The sequence below is a fragment of the Homarus americanus genome, unplaced genomic scaffold, assembly GCF_018991925.1.
Source record: "Homarus americanus isolate GMGI-L3 unplaced genomic scaffold, GMGI_Hamer_2.0 scaffold25582, whole genome shotgun sequence".
In the NCBI taxonomy this organism is placed as follows: Eukaryota; Metazoa; Arthropoda; class Malacostraca; order Decapoda; family Nephropidae; genus Homarus; species Homarus americanus.
The window spans coordinates 4,312-24,791 of record NW_024719238.1 but is presented as its reverse complement, the minus strand read 5'-3'; the positions used below and the strand labels follow the sequence as shown (position 1 = coordinate 24,791).

The 20,480-nt window shown below is 37.5% G+C and overlaps 1 protein-coding gene across 1 annotated transcript; it reads right to left on the bottom strand.

Moving 5' to 3' along the window:
* Window positions 1-485: 485 nt before the first annotated feature.
* Window positions 486-19,597, bottom strand: LOC121859963 (dynein axonemal heavy chain 3-like; the record flags this gene model as incomplete). Its single annotated transcript, XM_042356915.1, is given in 8 exon segments — window positions 486-1,342; window positions 3,150-3,303; window positions 6,563-6,771; window positions 9,632-9,817; window positions 10,023-10,182; window positions 10,318-10,481; window positions 18,938-19,188; window positions 19,390-19,597. Coding segments are annotated over 8 exon segments (1,566 nt in total), but the record flags the coding sequence as incomplete, so codon positions are not given.
* Between the last annotated feature and the right edge of the window lie 883 nt (window positions 19,598-20,480).

The following is a 20,480-nucleotide window of genomic DNA, read 5'->3' as shown; positions in this document are numbered from 1 at the left end:
GATACTGAAATCTTAGTGCCTGTTATGTTCATACCATTGAGTGTTTTGGATTGATTACACAGTTAGTAACCAGAAAAGGGTTCAGGTTCCAAATAAACTAAAGTTACAACAACATGATTATTAGTAATGCATTTTTCTTAAAAATAATGCATTAATGATATTATCGTACAGGTGCCTCTACTTGGAAAGAAATATCTTAACTTACAAACTTTCAGAGATAAGCAAGAACAGGGTTACTCACAGAACAGGTGTTTAATGTGATGAGACTGACTATTTTTTAAGAAAAAAAATTCCAGATAGAACAAACATTACTCTAAGAGGAGAAGAGAATGTGTTTAGTTGCATAAAGGGTATAGCTGTACTATATATCCATAATATTTTCATTTTTTACAATATATTTGGTATCTAAAAGAGCAAAGATGGACTTACAAGCAAGCCTCAGGAACGTAACGCGTTCGTAAGTAGAGGAGTACCTGGAGTATGTAACAGTAAGTGAGGTAGTAAATCTGATGACAAGATAGCCACAATTATTTAGGCTGCTTGTACAGATGGGGCTTGGGGGCTTGTGTAACTTCCAACTTCTATTTATTTTTTCTGGAAGTAGGATGACTCCAGAAGGCTGCACCTTAATTGTTTGAGCCGTGTTAATCACCCTGTTTGAATATAGGGCACACATATGCCATTTTCCTTTGTCTATTAGCATACCTGTCATCTTGGTAAGATTTATCCTTCTCCTTTCATGATCTTGCTACCTTTTCCCTCCTTATTCAGTTCCTTCTTCATCCTTCTACCACTTGTTATCTTGTCATCCTTCCTTATCTATTTCTGCTTGTACCTGGTCTCTCTTCCTTCATTATTTATCAAGCTCTTCCCTCTCTGTTATGTGGTTCTCTTTTGATAACTAATCTTTCATTTCCCATTCTGTCTTCACCATCCTCATAGTCCAATTCTTACCAAGACAGCCTTTTAGTTTACCTGACTCTACTCTTCATCCTTTCCTGAATACTCCCTTCCACTTAATCTGGTTTATATCTCTCTCTCTCTCTCTCTCTCTGATTTATTACTTACTTTCCCTTCCTTCCTTCCTTCAATCCCTGTACTAAAGTTATTAGCCTGGCATTTGATATCTGTTTCTGCATTTTGTTACCTGGTCACCCTCCTTCTTGAGCTGGGGGGAGTCGTTATCGTAAGGAAGCGATTCGTTGTCTTCGAGGTCAGTGTCGAGGGGGTAGTACTGCCCCTGCACATTTGGCGTGGGCAGCCGCTCGATCACCACTGGCAACTCCACGAAGTTGGGTCTGATACATTCCTGGATGATATCTTCCACCTCCTTTTCCATTACCTGTTGGTGTAAATGCATATGGAGTATACAGTGAGTATGCTGTCAGTACAAAATTATTACACAACCTATGATAAATGAGATTAAATTTTATATAATTTACAGTACTGTACTTTACTGAAGCAGCAATGTACATAAATGACTAGAGAGCATGTCAGTGAGTGATATTTGGGGAAGCATATGCTGCTGCTGCTGCTGGTGGGTGATGCTAGATTTTTAGTGACGGGTAAACCAGATAGAAATTTGGGACTTGATGGTTGAAGGGAAGTACCATAATAGAACACATCTGATACTGTAATAAGAATTCATGAATGACATCCAATTTCTGAGAGAACCTGTGTGTGTGTCTGATCTTGATTCTGGTTTCAGGCATTACATTGAGAAAAGGCTTGAATGAACATATATTGCTATGGTAGCTATATCATCTGCTGTGGTAGGCATACAGGGGCAGTACAGTATTGTCAATATGTGTTTGCTGTAGTAGGCATACAGGGGCAGTATTGTCATCATGTGACAGCTGTAGTAGGCATGCAGGAGCAGTATTGTCATCATGTGTCTGCCCTTGGTAGGCACTGAGTAATATTGCACTAAAACAAATGTAAGTTTATTTTTACCTCCACCTTTTTGGATAGTTAGATTGGCCACCTTTGTCTTTACCCAATGACAATTGGTGTCAAAGAAGTCAAGAACATGTCACAACAAGGCAAAAATTACCCACATGAGCTGTTCAAATGGACTTGAGACTGGCAAATGGTCTTTAACATTACAAAATGCAAGTCCCTTCACACTTTCCTGGATTCTGTCAATAAGGAGAAAGATCTTGGTGTTGTGATAAGTCATTCAATGAAGGTGGCACAACAAGTAACTCCAGCAGTGAGAAAAGCAAATTGAGATTTGGGAATTATAAATGTACCTTTGAATATACAGGTAATGATAGAAAAATTCTCCTTGAACTATACAACTCTCAAGTATGTCCCAGTCTGGATTACTGCGTACAAGCATGGAAACCCTACCTCCAGAAAGATATAACATCCCTAGAAAAGGTCCAGCACAAGCAATCAAGATGATTCCAGAACTACTGTATATCATCTCGATTATCCAAGTTCAGTAGACCTTTCAGACAAGGCACAATATGGAAGATTTCATTAAAATATACAATATCCTGAAAGGAGATAATTACAAACTCGTCAAACTATCTTGCAGAACAAATATAAGGAAATACTTCTTCACACAGATGGTGAGACCTGGAACGGTCTACCAGCCCAAGCTGTAGAATCATGAACAGTACTGGGCTTCAAATAACCCTCTACAAAATTAACATGAACACTGGAGGGATCCTACACAGGCCACTGGCCTCCTTCTCTTGTCATAGCTACTTCTTGTGGGTGGTCATTAGGTAAATAAGTAAGCGATTTTTCCAATTTAGCATAATATATTTGTTTTAGTTTCATTGTGTATTTTTAAAATTGTTGTTATTATAACTGCATTTAACTTCACTACACTTTTCAACTAGTCTCCAGTCATGATTTGAATTTGTCTTTTGATTTAATAGTTTCATTTTTTTAATATTATAACAGTCATGTGTCTTGTTTTATCTTATCATTGTTGATTCTTTTCTATAGATTGCACTGATGATGGCTACTGTGATAATTGAAAGTTAACTAATAAAGAAGAATAAGTGTCAAGATGTTCATTGTGGTGCTTGTCCAGTCTTTGAACCTTACAAACTAGGTACTTGTTTGTTTGTAATATTACCATACAAATAATTACATTATAAACATAATATGGTACTAGATATAAAAGTAGTAACCTTAAACAGGAAGTCAATCCTGTCGATGGGTATGGCATGTTTCCTGGCATAGTTCTGACGTATGCCCGTGAGGAAGGAGTAGGGGAAGAACAGCCCAGAAAACCAGAATACGTCGGGGATTTTCTCATCCGCCCACCGCTGGAAGAACTTTAGCCTGAAAGAATGCATAATAAGGTAGTAAGACAAACAAGCACAGCATAGGCCTCTTGAGTGAGTTCTTTATCATATTATTATATCAACAGTCTACTCAAAATTTATGCTTAGTAGACCTGAATCCCATATAATGCCAACTATATGAAACATTATTCTAACACTTTTATGAGCTTCACATATACTTTGTCAAGCATCTTTAAGTTAGCTTGAAAAGTATACAGTGGTCCCTCGGTTAACGAGATTTCGGTTAACGAGTTACCTTCCATAAGATTCTTAACTTCGGTTAACGAGCAATCCCTCGATTAACGAGTATCTTACGAGCCGACCTCCACATGTTTTAGCTTGCATTTGGCGGTCCACCAGCTGTAGTATTAGTCCGCCAATACAGTAATCGGTTCTAGGGCTCAAATTCCTGACCCTTTTAGTAAATATCAAGAAGTTTATACTAGTCAATAATTTTAAAAGTTTAATATTAATTTTTTTAGTTATTTAAACAATTATTGAACATAATTGAAGGTAGGGTCACTAGTTTGTGGCACGCCATCCAGCCTGCCAACACAGCATACAGGCGTCAATCTGTGTCTTTTCAGTGGAGGTAACATCTTGCTTGAGAGACTCTTCAACTAAATGCTTTTTTTCTGTGTTTACAGGCAAATTGTTGGTCATTTAGAAATTTATTTTACATATTGACAATATATAATGCAGTGCAGTGTTGATCTAAAGAAAATAATCTTGAATTACACCAAGAGAACTAAAATTTTATGGGTGAAATGGCGCCATGGGGTGACTTCTCTTCCACCCCAATTCCTTCTCTTCTCCCTTCTCCTCCACCCCCATTCTAATTCCCATCATCATCATCATCATCATCATCATCATCCACGAGCCTTCTACATACACACCTCAAAGTAAGTGTACTTTTCTACCTTTTTTGTTGAATTTAGGTAATTTTCGGTGAGCTAGAACCAACTACCCAAAAACCCATTGAAACAATGGTTTCGGTTAACGAGCAACCTTCTAGAACGGATTGTGCTCGTTAACCGAGGGACCACTGTACAGTAATACCCTGGTTTACGCAGTTCTCGTTTACGCGTTTCCACATTTACGTGGTACCCCGCCAGAACCGGAATGCGGCGCGGGCAGGGTGCGCACAAGGCTGCCCAGTCATCAAAACATTACCGAGTTCTTCACCCGCCACCCACCACAGCCGGCCCAAGTCAGTGATAGTGAGGATATGGACTTTGAGGGGTTTGACAAAGAGGCCCTGCAAGCCTCTGTGGTGGATAGTGATATAATTGATACAAGTGATACAGGTGAGGGCCAATAATCTGCCCTCTGCCTCGGAACCAACCCCCCATCCCCGTGTGCCCAGCCATCTTTTCTACTAATGTAAGTGTTAAAAACCTAATATTATTGATATTTCTCTTAATTGTGTGCATACCATCATAAAATTAAGATGTTATTTTTACTACAACGTAGGTATTGTGTCTGAAAAAGTGTAGTTTGGGAGTCGGCCCGGTCTCTATTTCAATTAATCCCATATGTTCTGTTGTTCACTTTACGCGTTTCTCGTTTTACGTGCTACTCCGCGGGTTCAATTGACCGCGTAAATCGGGGTATTACTGTATTTAAAAGTATCTACAATTTATGTCAGTAAATTGTACCTGTAGTCTGATACTGTACAAGTATCCCTCATTTAAAAGTGTGTGTGTGTGTGTGTGCACACAGGGTGGTGTAATGCATCTAGTGTGACAGCATTATATTAGTGTTAAGGTGCAAGCACTGTTTGCTACCTCTCGCTTTCAGCTGCTGCCGCTGGCTACCTCTCATGACGAACAAAGAAGCAACCTTCTGTAAGTCTTCCCTTACCAGTACACAGCCTCTTCACCATCAAAACTCCTGCTGTGCCTCCTCGTGGCAACACATGATAACTGGGTGCCTCGTGGGGCCAGGCTAGACCAGCAGGGGATCTCGGAGCAGCAGTGGGCCCCAGAGGGACAGCACATAGACCCACAGGCATGTGGACATGTCCTGGTGCCTACTAACCACTGCCTTGCAGATTAACCTTGGTAGGTATAAGACTACTGGTGTAAACCCTAAGCGAAAAATCTGAAGCGGAGACATGCTTACAGAACTCCAGTAAGACCCCAATGGCAGTGTAGGTGGAAGAGATAACCAACAAGGGAACCCAACGACTACACCAGCAGATGAAGGCAATGCAAAATGGACAGGCTAATAAGGCAAAACCCAACAAACTGGGCTATTGGCAGTCCATTGCAACTCTCCTCCCCATGCGTTGCAACTACCTGCACCACTGGACCAGGACAAGGGAGAGCCATGGTGTGTGGTTGTAGTCTGTGCTCTTGCCTCACCACAAAAATCAACTCATGCACAGCCATCACTTACTACTACTCATCATACTCGATTCTGAGAGACAGCAAAGTAGGTGGGGTTGCATTCCTGAAAAATCTAACATTAAAAAAAAATTATTACTAAATGAGGATAACATCGAAGCATGGAGGACAAGCAACAGGTTTAAATGTCATGGCAGTAAACAGCGAGGACTGTACTCCCTAATAATAATAAATGAGTTCATTACGAATAGTTTCAAAGTTAAACGACGGATTTATTAACACAAAAATTCAAATTGCATACATGTACTGTACTACAACATCTTTTAAGATAAACAATAAAGTTGATAAATAGCATATTATAAAACAAAAGCACATATTTTATGTAAAAAAAACCCAGCTCCTTCCACACTCAAACCAGCCGAGCACTCACTCAGTTGACTTAGAGATGTGTGCGTGCCTGCTGCACTGTGTGTATGCTGTGACATCACTGCCCACACATACAAACCCATGCTCTTCATTTTTCTTATTACATAATTTTATATGATATTTTCTTTATTTCTAAGCCACACTAGAGTATTGTAATGATTTTTTCACAACTAATATAGTTTCGATTACATGTAACAATGGAAACATGATATCTCACAGGCCACCTCATCTCCAGCTTTTCCCACTTTCACAGCAAGTTGAGCTAAACCGAATTTTGATTTAACGTTAAGCAAGAAACGGTGTCAAAATTTGTTTATCACTAAAGCGAATTAACACTGAAAGAGGGATACCTGTATCATAATTTATCATAATTCATCAACTCTCATAAAAAGTAGAAAAACAGTTAACATGTTTGGGAGATGGTAAAAAAAAGCAGACAATTCAGGAATTATGAGGAGCATATTTAAAGAGGATAAGGAGTACCTGTGCAGGAGGTCACTGATGTACGGGGCGAGGGCTTTCTTGGAAGGGTAGGAGCGGCTCTCCCACATCTGAGGCACGCGACCCAGCACCAAGGACTGGTAGGTGTCCTCCACCTCGTCAGACATGAGACTCTCCCCGCTGACCGCCCTTCTAACTCCTTTCAGAGACGTTTTTATGATAGCAATCAATCTGTTATACCTGAGTAATTCCTGGAAGATAAGAGATTAGTTTCAGAAACAAGTGTTTAAAATCATGAGTTTAATCAGAGAAAATAGATTATTTGAAACACCTCAAACGATGAATTCAAGATGAAGTCTACTCCATCAGGTCAGAAATGTTGAGGAACATTCAAAGAAATCTGCTTTTTCGTTTATAAACATGTTTTGAGATTGGTGGGAATCATTTCAAACAAATAATGTAACTACAGTAGAATCCTGGTTATCCGGGACCTATGGGGATTGAGAGGTGCCAGATTAAGAGATTTTCCAGTTAGTGGAACTTCACTCTTGGAATCCCCCCAATAACTCATGCAATGCACAGTGCGTCAGGCTGACCTCACATATTCTTGTCTCAGAATTCTGCAAAAACCATATCACTACTTATTACAACATTTATTTATATATAACCATACGAATAACAGGGAGAGACTTCAGTAATCAAAATACATGTAAGTGAATAGTTTCATACATAACTAAACCTTACTTAATCTACCTTAAGATGGTGAGTAATAGGTGCAAGTACTGCTTGCTCCCTCTCGCTTTCAGCTACAGTCGCTGGCTAGCCCTTGTGGTGAACAGGGAAGCAACTTGCACAAGTCTTCCCCTGCCAGTACACAGCTTCTTCACCATCAAGACTCTTAAGTGTCTTGTGGGCCCAGGCTAGCAAGGGATCTCAGAGTAGCAGTGGGCCCCAGAGGGACAGTGCATAGGCCCATGCACAATGGCACCCAGTCTGAGTTCCTCCCCACCCAAACAGGGGTAAAACAATGATGTGTACTGGAACCAACTCTTTTCCATTTTCCTGGCTGCCTTCCTTACTCGCGCCAGCACCAATTTAGCTGGCGGGGTGAACATCGAGTACCGGATGAAGGGTCTTTTCAACATAAGACTACTCCAGGCAGGAACAAAGGTGTCGACAGCTTCCATTACTGAACTTCAGTACATGCAGACGACCTCACCCTTGTCGCTCACACTGAACGCGACCTTCAGGAGATCCTGAACACCTATGCACATGCGTATGCACACTTCGGCCTTGAGGTGAATGTACATTAGATTCAGATTCTCTTTCAGCCTTCCCCTGGTTTAGCCACACCTCCACCATCCATCTAGCTTAATGGTACTATCCTCTCTAATGTTACCCACTTCAGTATCTCAGCTCCCACCTGTCCACCACTGCGGACATCGATGAAAAGATTTAACACTGAATCAGATATGCACCTCAAGCCTTTTGAAGACTCCGTACCCATGTCTTCAGCTGTAGTGAGCTGAAATTATCATTAAAGTGGCACATATATAGTAGCAGTGGTCCTCCCCACCCTGCTATATGACAGTGAGACAGGGGTCACATACAGGAGGCACTTCAAGGCACTTGAAAACTTTCACCAACGTAGTCTACGTTCCGTCCTCCAAGTTCGCTGGGAAGACGAGAGAAAAAATGCAAATATTCTCGCTGACACCAACTGTACTGTAGGAGCATCGAGGCTACCATTATCCATGAACAACTACGATGGACTGGCCATGTTACCCACATGGATGACAGTAGACTGCCAAAGTAGCTACTTTACAGTCACCTAACGAATAGTAAACGTAACGCTGGCGGGCAACTGAAACGGTATGTATAGGGATGGTCTTAAGACAAACCTGAAAAAGTACCAAATCGACCTCTTCACCTAGGAGACGATTACTCCATCCTGTAACGCTTGGAGGAGCACCACACAAAAAGGCGTCAATACTTTTGAGTGGCCCGACCGCATACTGAGGCAGACAAGTGCTATCGCCTGAAAGACGCTGACGCTGCCCCTCTCGCACTAGATGTAACCCCCCACATGTGCAACATCTGTGAACGGCCCTCCCGGTCTCGTATTGGCCTCTTTAGTCACCTCAGAACTCACCAGAATAGGTGACACCCCTAATAACTCATAACATTGTATCATAGCTGGATGATCGTCATACTCGATTCCGAGAAACAGCAAAGTAGTAGTAGGTAGAAGGCAGCTATCAAACAGGGAGGTACTACCGCCTGGGAAGATATTGCAAGCATAAGGTGTTGTCTAATGGTAGACCCTGCTGCTTTATTGTATCACAAAAATTGTGACCAAGTCCCAGGTTGCTGAGCTGACTTTCTGCCTCACTTATATACAATTGCAGGGTCTCAATTGTCTTACTACGTAATGACAACACAACATATATAACTTTTCTCACTCTTGATTTGAGGTCCTACCTTGAAGTATTGCTCTCATATTTGGGGTGGCTCTTCTTCTTTGCAACTGTTAGATAAGGTGGAATCAAAGGCATTTTGTCTCATTAACTCTCCTCCTTTAGTTGACAATCTCTTCCCTTTCTCTTCGCTGCAATGTTGCTTCGCTCTCTCTCTTTTACAGGTACTTTTAACGGGCAATGTTCGGTGGATTTGGCATCCTGCGTACTGCTGGCAAGGCCGTGGGCTCTTAACACTCGTCTTGCCCGCGGTGCCCACCGTTACTCTGTAGATGTGGGTCACACTAGAAAAACCCGTTATAGTACATCCTTCTATCCTCACACAGACAAACTGTGGAATGCTCTGTCTTCTTCTGTGTTTCCATACTCTTACAATCTGTCTCACTTCAAAAAGCTGGTTTTCTGGCATCTTCGTGTTGTAGATTAATCTTGTCATTTTCTCTTCTATTTTTAATTTCTTTTTACTCTTTATTTTTTTGCCTCCCAGGCCCTGTTGTGGGTCGATGACCTGTGCCTGGGTGGGCTATTCCCAGTAAAAAGAAAAATGTTCTTAAATTAAACACTAGATTGTTTTCCTTCTTGTATACAGTTTGCATTTTGATGACAATCAAAAGCAATGTAAGGGAAGAGTTACCTGTCTAAGTACAATATTGAGGGACTGGGTGTAGCTGATAGGGTGACGCTCCTCCGCTTCAGCCAGATTGAACTGCATGGGTAGCCGAGCCAGAATCTCGCAGGCCAGGTCTCTCACCACCATTGCGACATCCCCAGTAACACTCCCACCCAGCTGCGGCTCCAACTGCAGTATTCCCCGGAACAGCTGTGGCAATTTACTATTAAATGCTGATAATATTGAGATAGGATGTAAGATACAAATAATGTCAGATATACAAGAACATTAATGTACAGTATATGTAAAACAACTGTTCGTATAACATCTACAACACATATGTCATTACCATCACATTCACTACAAGAAACGAAACAACGTAAAATCAGTTTTTCATTGTGCTCAAGAAGGTCACCTGATCAGTCTCCCGGTGGTCCTTAGCGAGGTCAGCGTTCTCATGCAGACCAAATACCTGAGGTGGGGTTGAGAGTGGGAGGCTGGCAATATGGTCTACATAACCCTGCCAGGTGGAGGCTGAGGGCACCTGGTATTCCTCCACCCCACACACCTTGTACCTGACAACACAGAGAATCTATTGCATTGTTTGATGGCTCTTAACCTGCTTCAATTTGCTTATGATTTCAACATTCTTTCTCAGTCAAATTTAGCATCATAGAATTACTTGTACGTAAATGGAAGTTTACTATTACATATCATCACTGATGATGTCATGATTGTAAAAATTGGCAAGGAGACAAAGAAGAAGGCGGCGGTCTCTGGAGTCGGTGACACGCCCGCCATAGTTACATTCGCCCGTCAGGTACACCAATGCCTCTAAGGGTACCTCCCTCCCTTCATACTCAGTTAGCAACATCTGACAAGTATAGAGGAGCATTAATGATGATATTCAGAAATTTTTATATATAAATAAAAAGATTCAACTGCTTTTAGATTACTGTACTTTGACAAATAGAAGTTGCCCCCAATTCTAAGCCATAGATTGAATTTTGGATAGAATTCATGCAAAGGAACTGCATCCTGTAGTTGGAGATCAAAATCTTATTCTTTACTTTACGTTTTTCTCTTCACCACTGATTGGTACACTAGCAGCTTGGGCGGTTGGTCATGTTTCTGTTACAGACTGTTGGCAAGTACTGGGCATGTATACATGTACAGTATTCAAAATTGTTCATAACACAAGAGATATGTATGTTCAGTATATTATATTGAGTACAATACTAGTGTACATACAGTATGCACATACAGTGTTAGAATACAGTGGTCCCTTGATTAACGAACACAATTGGTTCCTCAGAGTCATTTGTTAACCTCAGTACCTTACAATCCGAATCTTATTATTTCAAAGGGATATTGGGTAATTGGTCTCCAGCTCACTGGAAAAGGCACATACAAAGCAAAGTCACCAAAATGTATGAAGTCAGAAACACTCCTAAATATCCCCTAAATCGCCTAAATCAATATCATATATATATATATATATATATATATATATATATATATATATATATATATATATATATATATATATATATATAGATATAATATATATATATATATATATATATATATATATATATATATATATATAGTATATATATAGATATATATATATATATATATATATATATATATATATATATATATATATATATATATATATATATATATATATTATATATATATATATATATATATATATATATACAGTGAGTTCTGCTATAAGTGTTTTGGCAACGCGAATTTGTTCGAACGCGATTTATGAATTGAGAACGATATTTGTAAAAGCGAACTCGTTTGTTTCAATAACATATTATCAGTTTTGAACTGACCATCATAAATTTATTTGTCAGTGGCCCAAGGTTAAAAATGCTTTGAAAACCTTTGATCGAGACGTATGATAGTTATTTAGTGGGTCCCTTATTTTTGACCTGACCTGACTAGTCACGTCAGCCCCCTTCTCTTTAGCTCCTCTACGTGTGTGTCGGTGTGTGGATTAGTGGATGACATTATTATGACCTAACCTCATGTTTTTAAGGTCACCCTGTATATTTAAGCCTCTCTCTGTCCATGTAATCCAGTTGCCTCTGAAGATGTCTTGAATAAACACGAAAGCTAAGGTGCTCCGTTGTTTCCCTTTTCCTGTGTGATTTTATCAAAATAAATATATATATATATATATATATATATATATATATATATATATATATATATATATATATATATATATATATATATATATATATATATATATATATATATATATATATATATATATATATATATATATATATATATATATATATATATATATATATATATATATATATATATATATATATATATATATATATATATATATATATATATATATATATATATATATATATATATATATATATATATATATATATATATATATATATATACAGTGGCCCCTCGGTTAACGAACTCAATCAGTTCCAGAAGGTCGTTCGTTAACCGAAACGTTCGTTAACCGAAACCATTGTTTCAATGGGTTTTTGGGTAATTGGTTCCAGCTCACCGAAAATGTCCTAAATTCAACAAATGGTAGAAAAGTTCACTTCCTTTGAGGTGTGTATGTAGAAGGCTCCTGGATGATGATGATGATGATGATGGGATTTAGAATGGGGGTGGAGGAGAAGGAAGAAGAGAAGGCATTGGGGTGGAAGAGAAGTCACCCCATGGTGCCATTTCACCCATAAAATTTTAGCTCTCTGGTTTAATTCAAGATTATTTTCTTTAAATCAACGCTGCACTGCATTATATATTGTCAATATATAAAATATATTTCAAAATGACCAATAATTTGCTTGGAAACACAGAAAAAAAGCATTTAGTTGAAGAGAGTCTCAAGCAAGATGTTACCTCCAGTGAAAACAGAGAGAGACTGGCGCCTGTTTGCTGTGTTAAGAGGCTGGATGCCGCGCATTAAACTAGTCACTTTACCTTCAATTTTGTTCAATAATTGTTAAAATGACTAAAAAATTGAATATTAAACTTTTAAAATTATTGAATAGTATAAACATCTTGATATTTACAAAAATAGTAAGGAATTTAAGCCCTAGAACCGATTAATGTATTGGCGGACTGATACTAAACCTGGTTGCCCGGTCAGTGCAAGCGAAAACATGTTGAGGTCGGTTCGTAAGAAGTTCGTTAAGCGAATTTTTTTTCGTTAACCGAATTGAAGATCCTTATGGAAGGCAGTTCGTTAATCGAAATTACGTTAACCGAGGTGTTCGTTAAACGAGGGGTCACTGTATATATATATATATATATATATATATATATATATATATATATATATATATATATATATATATATATATATATATATATATATATATATATATATATATATATATATATATATATATATATATATATATATATATATATATATATATATATATATATATATATATATATATATATATATATATATATATATATATATATATATATATATATATATATATATATATATATATATATATATATATAAGTGTAACATTTATTTAAAAGAAAGAAAAAAAGCTTCGTAAGTAGCGTTTAAAAAGTGGCTGTACAGGAGTGTTGTGGCTTGGCTCAATGTTTACAGTTCATGTTCGACATCACTTGTTCAATTGATTTATGTGTTTTGTTTGTGAAGAAATACCTGTACAGTATATGTAAATTGTAAAATTTTAAATAAGAGAGAAAAACAAAATAAGTAGCATTTAAAGTGTACTGTACATTGTGGCTTGGTGCGGGGTTATGCAGTGTTTACAGTTCACGTTCGACATCACATGTTCAATTGATTTATGTGTTTTGTTTGTGAAGAATTGCAGAAATAATTTATGTAATATTTATGTATACAGTATACCTGTACAGTATATGTAAAATGTAAACTTTTAAATAAGAGAAAAACAAAATACATAGCGTTTTAGACCCGAGCGCTCTGTTTACTCCACACTTTGTTTGAAACACGTGTGAAGTTTTTAAGTGTCCTCAGTGAATTCTGATTACTGTTTCTCCAATTTTGTGACTATGGAAAAGAAGAATATCTCTGGGAAGCACTCTGGTGATCGCATTTCCGGTGGTGATCGTAAAAGAAAGGCTATAACACTTGAAGAAAAGCTTGATGTTTCATGACTCCTCAGCCTCAACATCACCCTTCTCCCCCATCAAGTTATATTCATATTTTTTCAAGGTAAAGTGTAACATTTACTGTATGATTTCATTATTAGATATGAATGTAACATTTATTTAGACTGTGCTATCCTTTGTGTTAGGCTAACTACGAAATTTTTTTTCGATTTGGAGTAATCTGCACCTAACCCTATTTTCTCCATAAGCCCTGTAATTTCTATTACACGAATTTCTATAACACGATGTTTTACAAGAACACTACTATCGCGTTATAGCAGAACTACCTGTATATATATATATATATACCTAAACCCCGACTTACGACGGGGTTAGGGACCCAAATCCAGGTCGTAAGTCCGATATAGAAAAAAAAAAATTTTTTTTTTTTTTTTTTTTTTTTAATAAAAATCTACTATGAAATACAGTACAGTAAAAGTAATGAATAATGATGAATGGATACAGTACAGTGAAAGTAATAATAAGGAATGGATACAGTGTGACTGAGCACTTAACCTTTAATGTAGTCAGCTGAATGCACATACCCATAATTTTCTAATTATACATGGAGACTACATTAACTGGAAACGTTTCGGTATAGAAAATGTGTGTGTCATTTAAAATTTTTTTTTTTTTTTTTTTTTTATCTATATCTGAGGTCGTAAGTCCCGACGGTTAATGAAATCACGTAGTTGTAAGTCAGGGTCTGGGTATTAATATATATATATATATATATATATATATATATATATATATATATATATATATATATATATATATATATATATATATGTGGTTATCAGCATATACCTAGATCACGCGCACCTACAGTGATTTACTTGCACATACAGTATATATATATATATATACATACACAGTCGGCCCTTAACATACGCGGGTTTAGCATACACGGATTTGCAAATACGAGGATTGCCCCGCCGGAGGAATATTCTGTACATTGAAGTAATTGAAGTACATTCAAATCGCGCGCCATTCAACTCGCGCACGGCACCAAACATGGGACACCGCCCGCTCCCACACACACACACACACACACGCATAGCTCTCCCTCACTCAGTCAGTCTCGCTGTAACCACGCTTTTGTTGACATCAGCATTGTAGTTGCAAAAATATTACATTTCCGTGAATGTATTATATCAAGCACAGTATGAATATAATACCACTAATATAAGAGTATTTTAACCGAAAACTACTAAAAAAACGAGTAACATATCTTGAACATCGGAAGGTTAGGTAAAGTCTTTTGTTTTCATGTAGTTTATCCTAATTTACATTGAAATGCAGTACGTTTCAGCAAAACTACTATTTATTTCTGAGAATATGGAAATGCAATATTTTGCTGAAATGACGTACGTATTACAGTGGAAAGTGACGAAAGCAATGACTCGCGTTCTTTCGTTCAAAAGATGTTACCGTAATCGCTTTTCGAATGGTTTTGTTAAAAAACTGTTGTATTACAATAATATTCTACCCTAATTCACTTGTGATGCAACAGTTTTTTTAACTGAAAACCATTCGAAAAGCGATTACGGTAACATCTTTTGAACGAAAGAAAGCGAAAGTCATTGTTTACGTCACGATTTTATCCCACTTTCCACTGTAATACGTACGTCATTTCAGCAAAAATATTACATTTCCGTGAATGTAGTATATCAAGTACAGTATGAATAGAATATCATTGTAATATAACAGTATTTTAACCGAAAACTATTTAAAAAACGAGTAACATCTTTTGAACATTGGAAGGTTAGGTGAAGTCTTTTGTTTTCGTCATGTATTTTATCCTATTTTACATTGAAATACATCACGTTTCAGCAAAACTACTATTTATTTCTGAGAATATATTCATTCAGGCACAGTTTAGGTAAAATATACATGTGCTGTAACATTTTTTTAATTGAAAACGATTCGAAAAACATGTACCCTCTAGCCCTGTTCAAGGAGAAGACTGGGAGGAGCTGTTTGGTGCTTAAGCTGATGACAAGGAAAATTATTTTGATGGATTTTAATGAAAATATTCAGAAAGACCCTGGCACTGTCAAGGAAAGTGGCTGCTGAAGGCTTCCAGGACATGGCAGAGGACGAGATTAGGGAGCTAATTGAAGAGCACGACACTGAGCTGACCGAGGAGGATCTACAGGAGTTAGTAGACTCGGGCGAGGAAGAGGAAGAGGAAGAGGAAGCGAAAGGGAATGAGGAAGAGGAAGCGAAAGGGAAAGAGGAAGAGGAAGAGGAAGCGAAAGGGAAAGAGGAAGAGGAAGAGCACCAAGAAATAACGTTGGAGAAGTTGGGGGAGATGACCAGGAATATTGAGGCACTGAAAGACCTGGCCTATAGTATGGACCCCTCCATGGTGCGTGCCCTGAAATTCATGCGAGGGATGGATGACGTTTTTGCTCCATACAAAAACATCATGGAAGAAATGAAAGAAAGAGACGACAGCTCCCCATCACCATGTTCTTTGATCACCGAAGGAGAGATTTAACACATCAATCACTGAGAAAATTTTTCTGGTAACCGGAAAATTTGGGGGATGGGGATATTTTTTCATGTTCTAGAGATGGTGTAATGTGCAATTTCTGGAACTTCCGAGAATATTTTTCTGTTTCTCAAAAAATTCCAGAAAATTACAGGGATGAGCAATTTTTTCCGAGTTTGAGAGATGAAATAATGCATCATTTTGGAACTTCTGAGAAAATTTTTCCATTACCCAGAAAATTCCGGGGATGAGATATTTTTTTCCGACTAATGGAGATATCACTATTGTTAGATGAAAAATATCTATACCATAATTTACTATTACATTATGTATACAGTGAGTAAAGAGTGTGATCCATAACTTGCTATGATATCTGATTATCATTAAGTTATCAGAGCAACAATGTATATTAATGTTAACAGAACGTGTACCGTTGTTCCCACAAGCACACACACTTTAAAGATTTTTTCTTCATATATCTGAATTTGAAAAGCTTTTATTGTGGCTTGATAATGTATCATTTAATGTGCATGGAAAGTCAATAACCCTTTCTAATGTCTCCATGTTCCAGGGCCGGATACTCAAAAAAATTTATGGGACTGTATGTCGTTGCGTACCCGTAACTGGACTCACAGTCTCAGATTGGCATACTCAAAACACAGATGGTATACTCAAAACCAATATTTGACATCGAACTCCGTAAGTTAACGCAAGTAACTTACACCAGCTCCCGAGGTTGTGTAACACTCTCAACCCGGATGTAGTAGTGACTAATTCCCGATTGTATAGAAAATAATAATAATAATATATGTTGTAATAATGCTTGTTAGACTTGTTTTATCATAGAATAAAGAAGAAAATGTTTTGTACATCAACATACTGAAATATAATATTTCACTTTGTCTTTTTCGTAACTTTTTTGTTGCCATAATAAGCGGCTTGAGTGTTTGTATTTGTCTCAGTTTGGAAGAGACGCATCTTTTGTCTTCTTACACATTATAAAGTATTTCTTACCAAAATAGAAGGTTTGTATTGTTCACACTTAGGGTAAAAATATGTTTTATGACTGAGTAAACTTGCAGATAGAACTTATTAATGTTGTATAGCCGTAAATATCCCTCAGTAATGAAAGCCAAATATGAGGTCAAGTGAACATTCCTGCCAAGACTTCGCCTTGTTTTTCTAATATTCAACCAATAGCCTTAGCCTATTTTCTTATGTATATAGCTTATGATAACATGAAAGGCTATAAATTTCCATAGGCTAGCCAAAATTAAATGATATTAGGTGTAAAATATGGATTACAATTAACTTGATTAATAGGTGCCTATATAACTGCTTTTTCAGTCTTAGGCAAATAAATGTTTAAACGTGGGGCCTACTTAATTTAGTTAGAACATGGGGATTATTTAAATAAGAAATTATACTAATAGGGTATAGGTTAGATAGATAGGTTTGGTTATGTTATGTTATGGTATGTTAGGTTAGAGAATGTGTACATGGTTTTTAGGTGAGCGTCAGGCCGTCAGTGAGACACTTAGTCTAGCAGCTACCTTAGGCCTAGTTCCAGACTTTCCTTGAACATTATCATAGGTAGAGTATTAATTTAAGAAAATTTACGGCTAATCCGATATATTTTCAGGTTTTAAATTGTTGTTTTTTGTATGAACTTGAAGACAATTCAGACCAAATGTTCCCAACATTGAAAGGAAAACACCAGGGTCTAGGCTAAATGAGTAATTTAAGAGAAGTGATTTGTCATTTAGGTTAGGCAAGGCTATGCTATCAATAACCAATTTATTTGAATTTGCCCAGAATAAGGCTATCTTAGTATAGCTTATGTGTCTTGTCACAGGCCAACATTATGCAAGGGATTATTTACCTAAATTCTAGTGGGGTAAAACACCAAATACTGTGAGATCTCTGTTAGCCAGAACAATTGGTGAAGAGCACTACCGTGAATGAATGAGTGTTTTCCCGTTAACGAGACAGTTATCACAAATCAAGAAAATATCCCTCATCCCCAGAATGTTTATGGTAATGGAAAAATTTTCTCGGTAGTTCCTGCAATTGCCCATTACATCATCTCTCGAACCCAGAAATATATCCCCCATCTCACTAAAATTAGGTCGTCTCTTCTTGGCTGGTGGTCCTTCCATGTTTACAAAATAATATTACGTGCGTCGCTCTCAGCTGATTTCTCCTTCTCTTGTGATTGGTTGATGATTTTGTTAACTGAGCGTTGATTGGCCAACTAGCATCTGCACTGACATCTACCGTCCGACAAGAGAACTTAATTTACAGGGTAAACACTAGAGTTACGAGAACTTACGGAAGGCTTACGGAACCATAATTAAATTTTGAGTTTGCTAAATTTATGGTAGTGTAAGGCTTCCACAATATATGGTACTGTATCATGCTGAAAAACGTAACTTATGAGGTGTTTTGAGTATCCGGCCCCAGTTACATAAAACAAGGATATTAGAATGATAGTAACTACATTATAACTACATTCTAACAACACTGAGTGTAAGCTTATTCAAGACCAGATTTGTTGTATGAAATTTTTTTAAGATTAACTAACACTTTCCTTGTGCTTAAGACTCATACTGCTCAGGTTGTTGTCTAATCTCTGCTTATTAAGCTATAAATAATTTTACCTGGAGTTGCTTCGCGCTAATACGAATGTCCGACTCATTGAATTCATATGGAACATTCCAGCCAAGGGGACCAAAGTTCCTGCGTTCCTGGATGAGTGCATGGAAGAAACACAGGCCATAGAGAAGTCGTTGGAAGGGTCGTTGATTATGGCAGGAATTGAAGAATTCTGGGTCGTTGATAGGGTCATTGTGGTAAGACTTCAGCAAGTTGGCTCGAAGACCACGCGGGGGCTCATTAGTCATCTTGATGCCTGCACACATACATAGAAAATCTTGAGCAACTCAAGCTGTAGATACCGTATATCAAAATCCTGAATTTGAAAATTCATAATATATCAGAATATTCATAGAACTTCTACCCCATATCGATAATTTTGAGGTTGATGACTTGTGTATTTCAAGTGTTTTGCAAGAAGTTTAGTAAACAAGATCCATTTGTTAATTGTACAAACCATCTTGCAACAGTGATACAGGGAAGGCAGGAGATGGGTAGCTGGTTAACCACAGACGGAAGTTGGGGTGCGTTGAGTCAGACTGAAGGATCTGGCTACAGAGTATCTCGAGGCGCATCATCCATGACTCGGCCAAATGGCAGTTTTGCAGCACCACCCACCACCCGACTTCTGCCCCCTGCTGCATTATGTTCTCTGCTAGTGCACCCTGTACACATCATCAGAGTCAACACTCACACTCATTGGTGTGAAAGTTTCTCATGAATTTTATGATTAGGAAGAAAAAAAAAGAAAGAAAAAAATTATACAGGGGGTATATATATATACAGTGGTCCCTCGGTTAATGAACATAATTCGTTCCACAGAGTCGTTTGTTAACCGAAAATTTCGTTAACCGAATCTATTATTTCAATGGGATATTGGGTAATTGGTTCCAACTCACAGAAAAAGTATATACATATAAAGTGCTGTATACCAGTAATAGAACTAACAAAGCATTAAATATAAACTAAATACAGTACTATACTGGACAGGATGCTGCATAAGAGGTGACATTGCGTAGAAGGCTCCGCTAGCTTAGGTCCAGATTATAATTATAAACTTTTTTATAATATTTTCCAATACTGTATTAGGAACATTTACCGGAAGGTAAAATGTTAATTTACATATCCCAATTAGGATACTCACTTTACTCTGATGAGGAAGAAGGTCCTGGTTGTGGAGATTAACTAGGTGGGGGAGGGGACCCCAGCACTACAGGTATAAAGCTAGACATCGCATTCTGGATTGAACAAAAACAATAGAATACTGTATTTTAACTTACTTTGAGGTGTGCATGTCGTATTCTCGGCAGCTTTGTTTACATATCAAACAGCTGATTGTAGACAGTCGATGATGACATGCCATATTCCTGACAGAGTGCATTGGTTCTAATGACTTCTTCATGTTTCATAATAATTTCTGCACTGTATATTATCAATAGGTTAACTAAATTTCAGAATGACCAATAATTTTAATGCAAAAATGCAAAAATATTCAAGAGACCAACAAAATCAATGTTCACTCCACTGTAAACAAAGTTAAACTGAGAA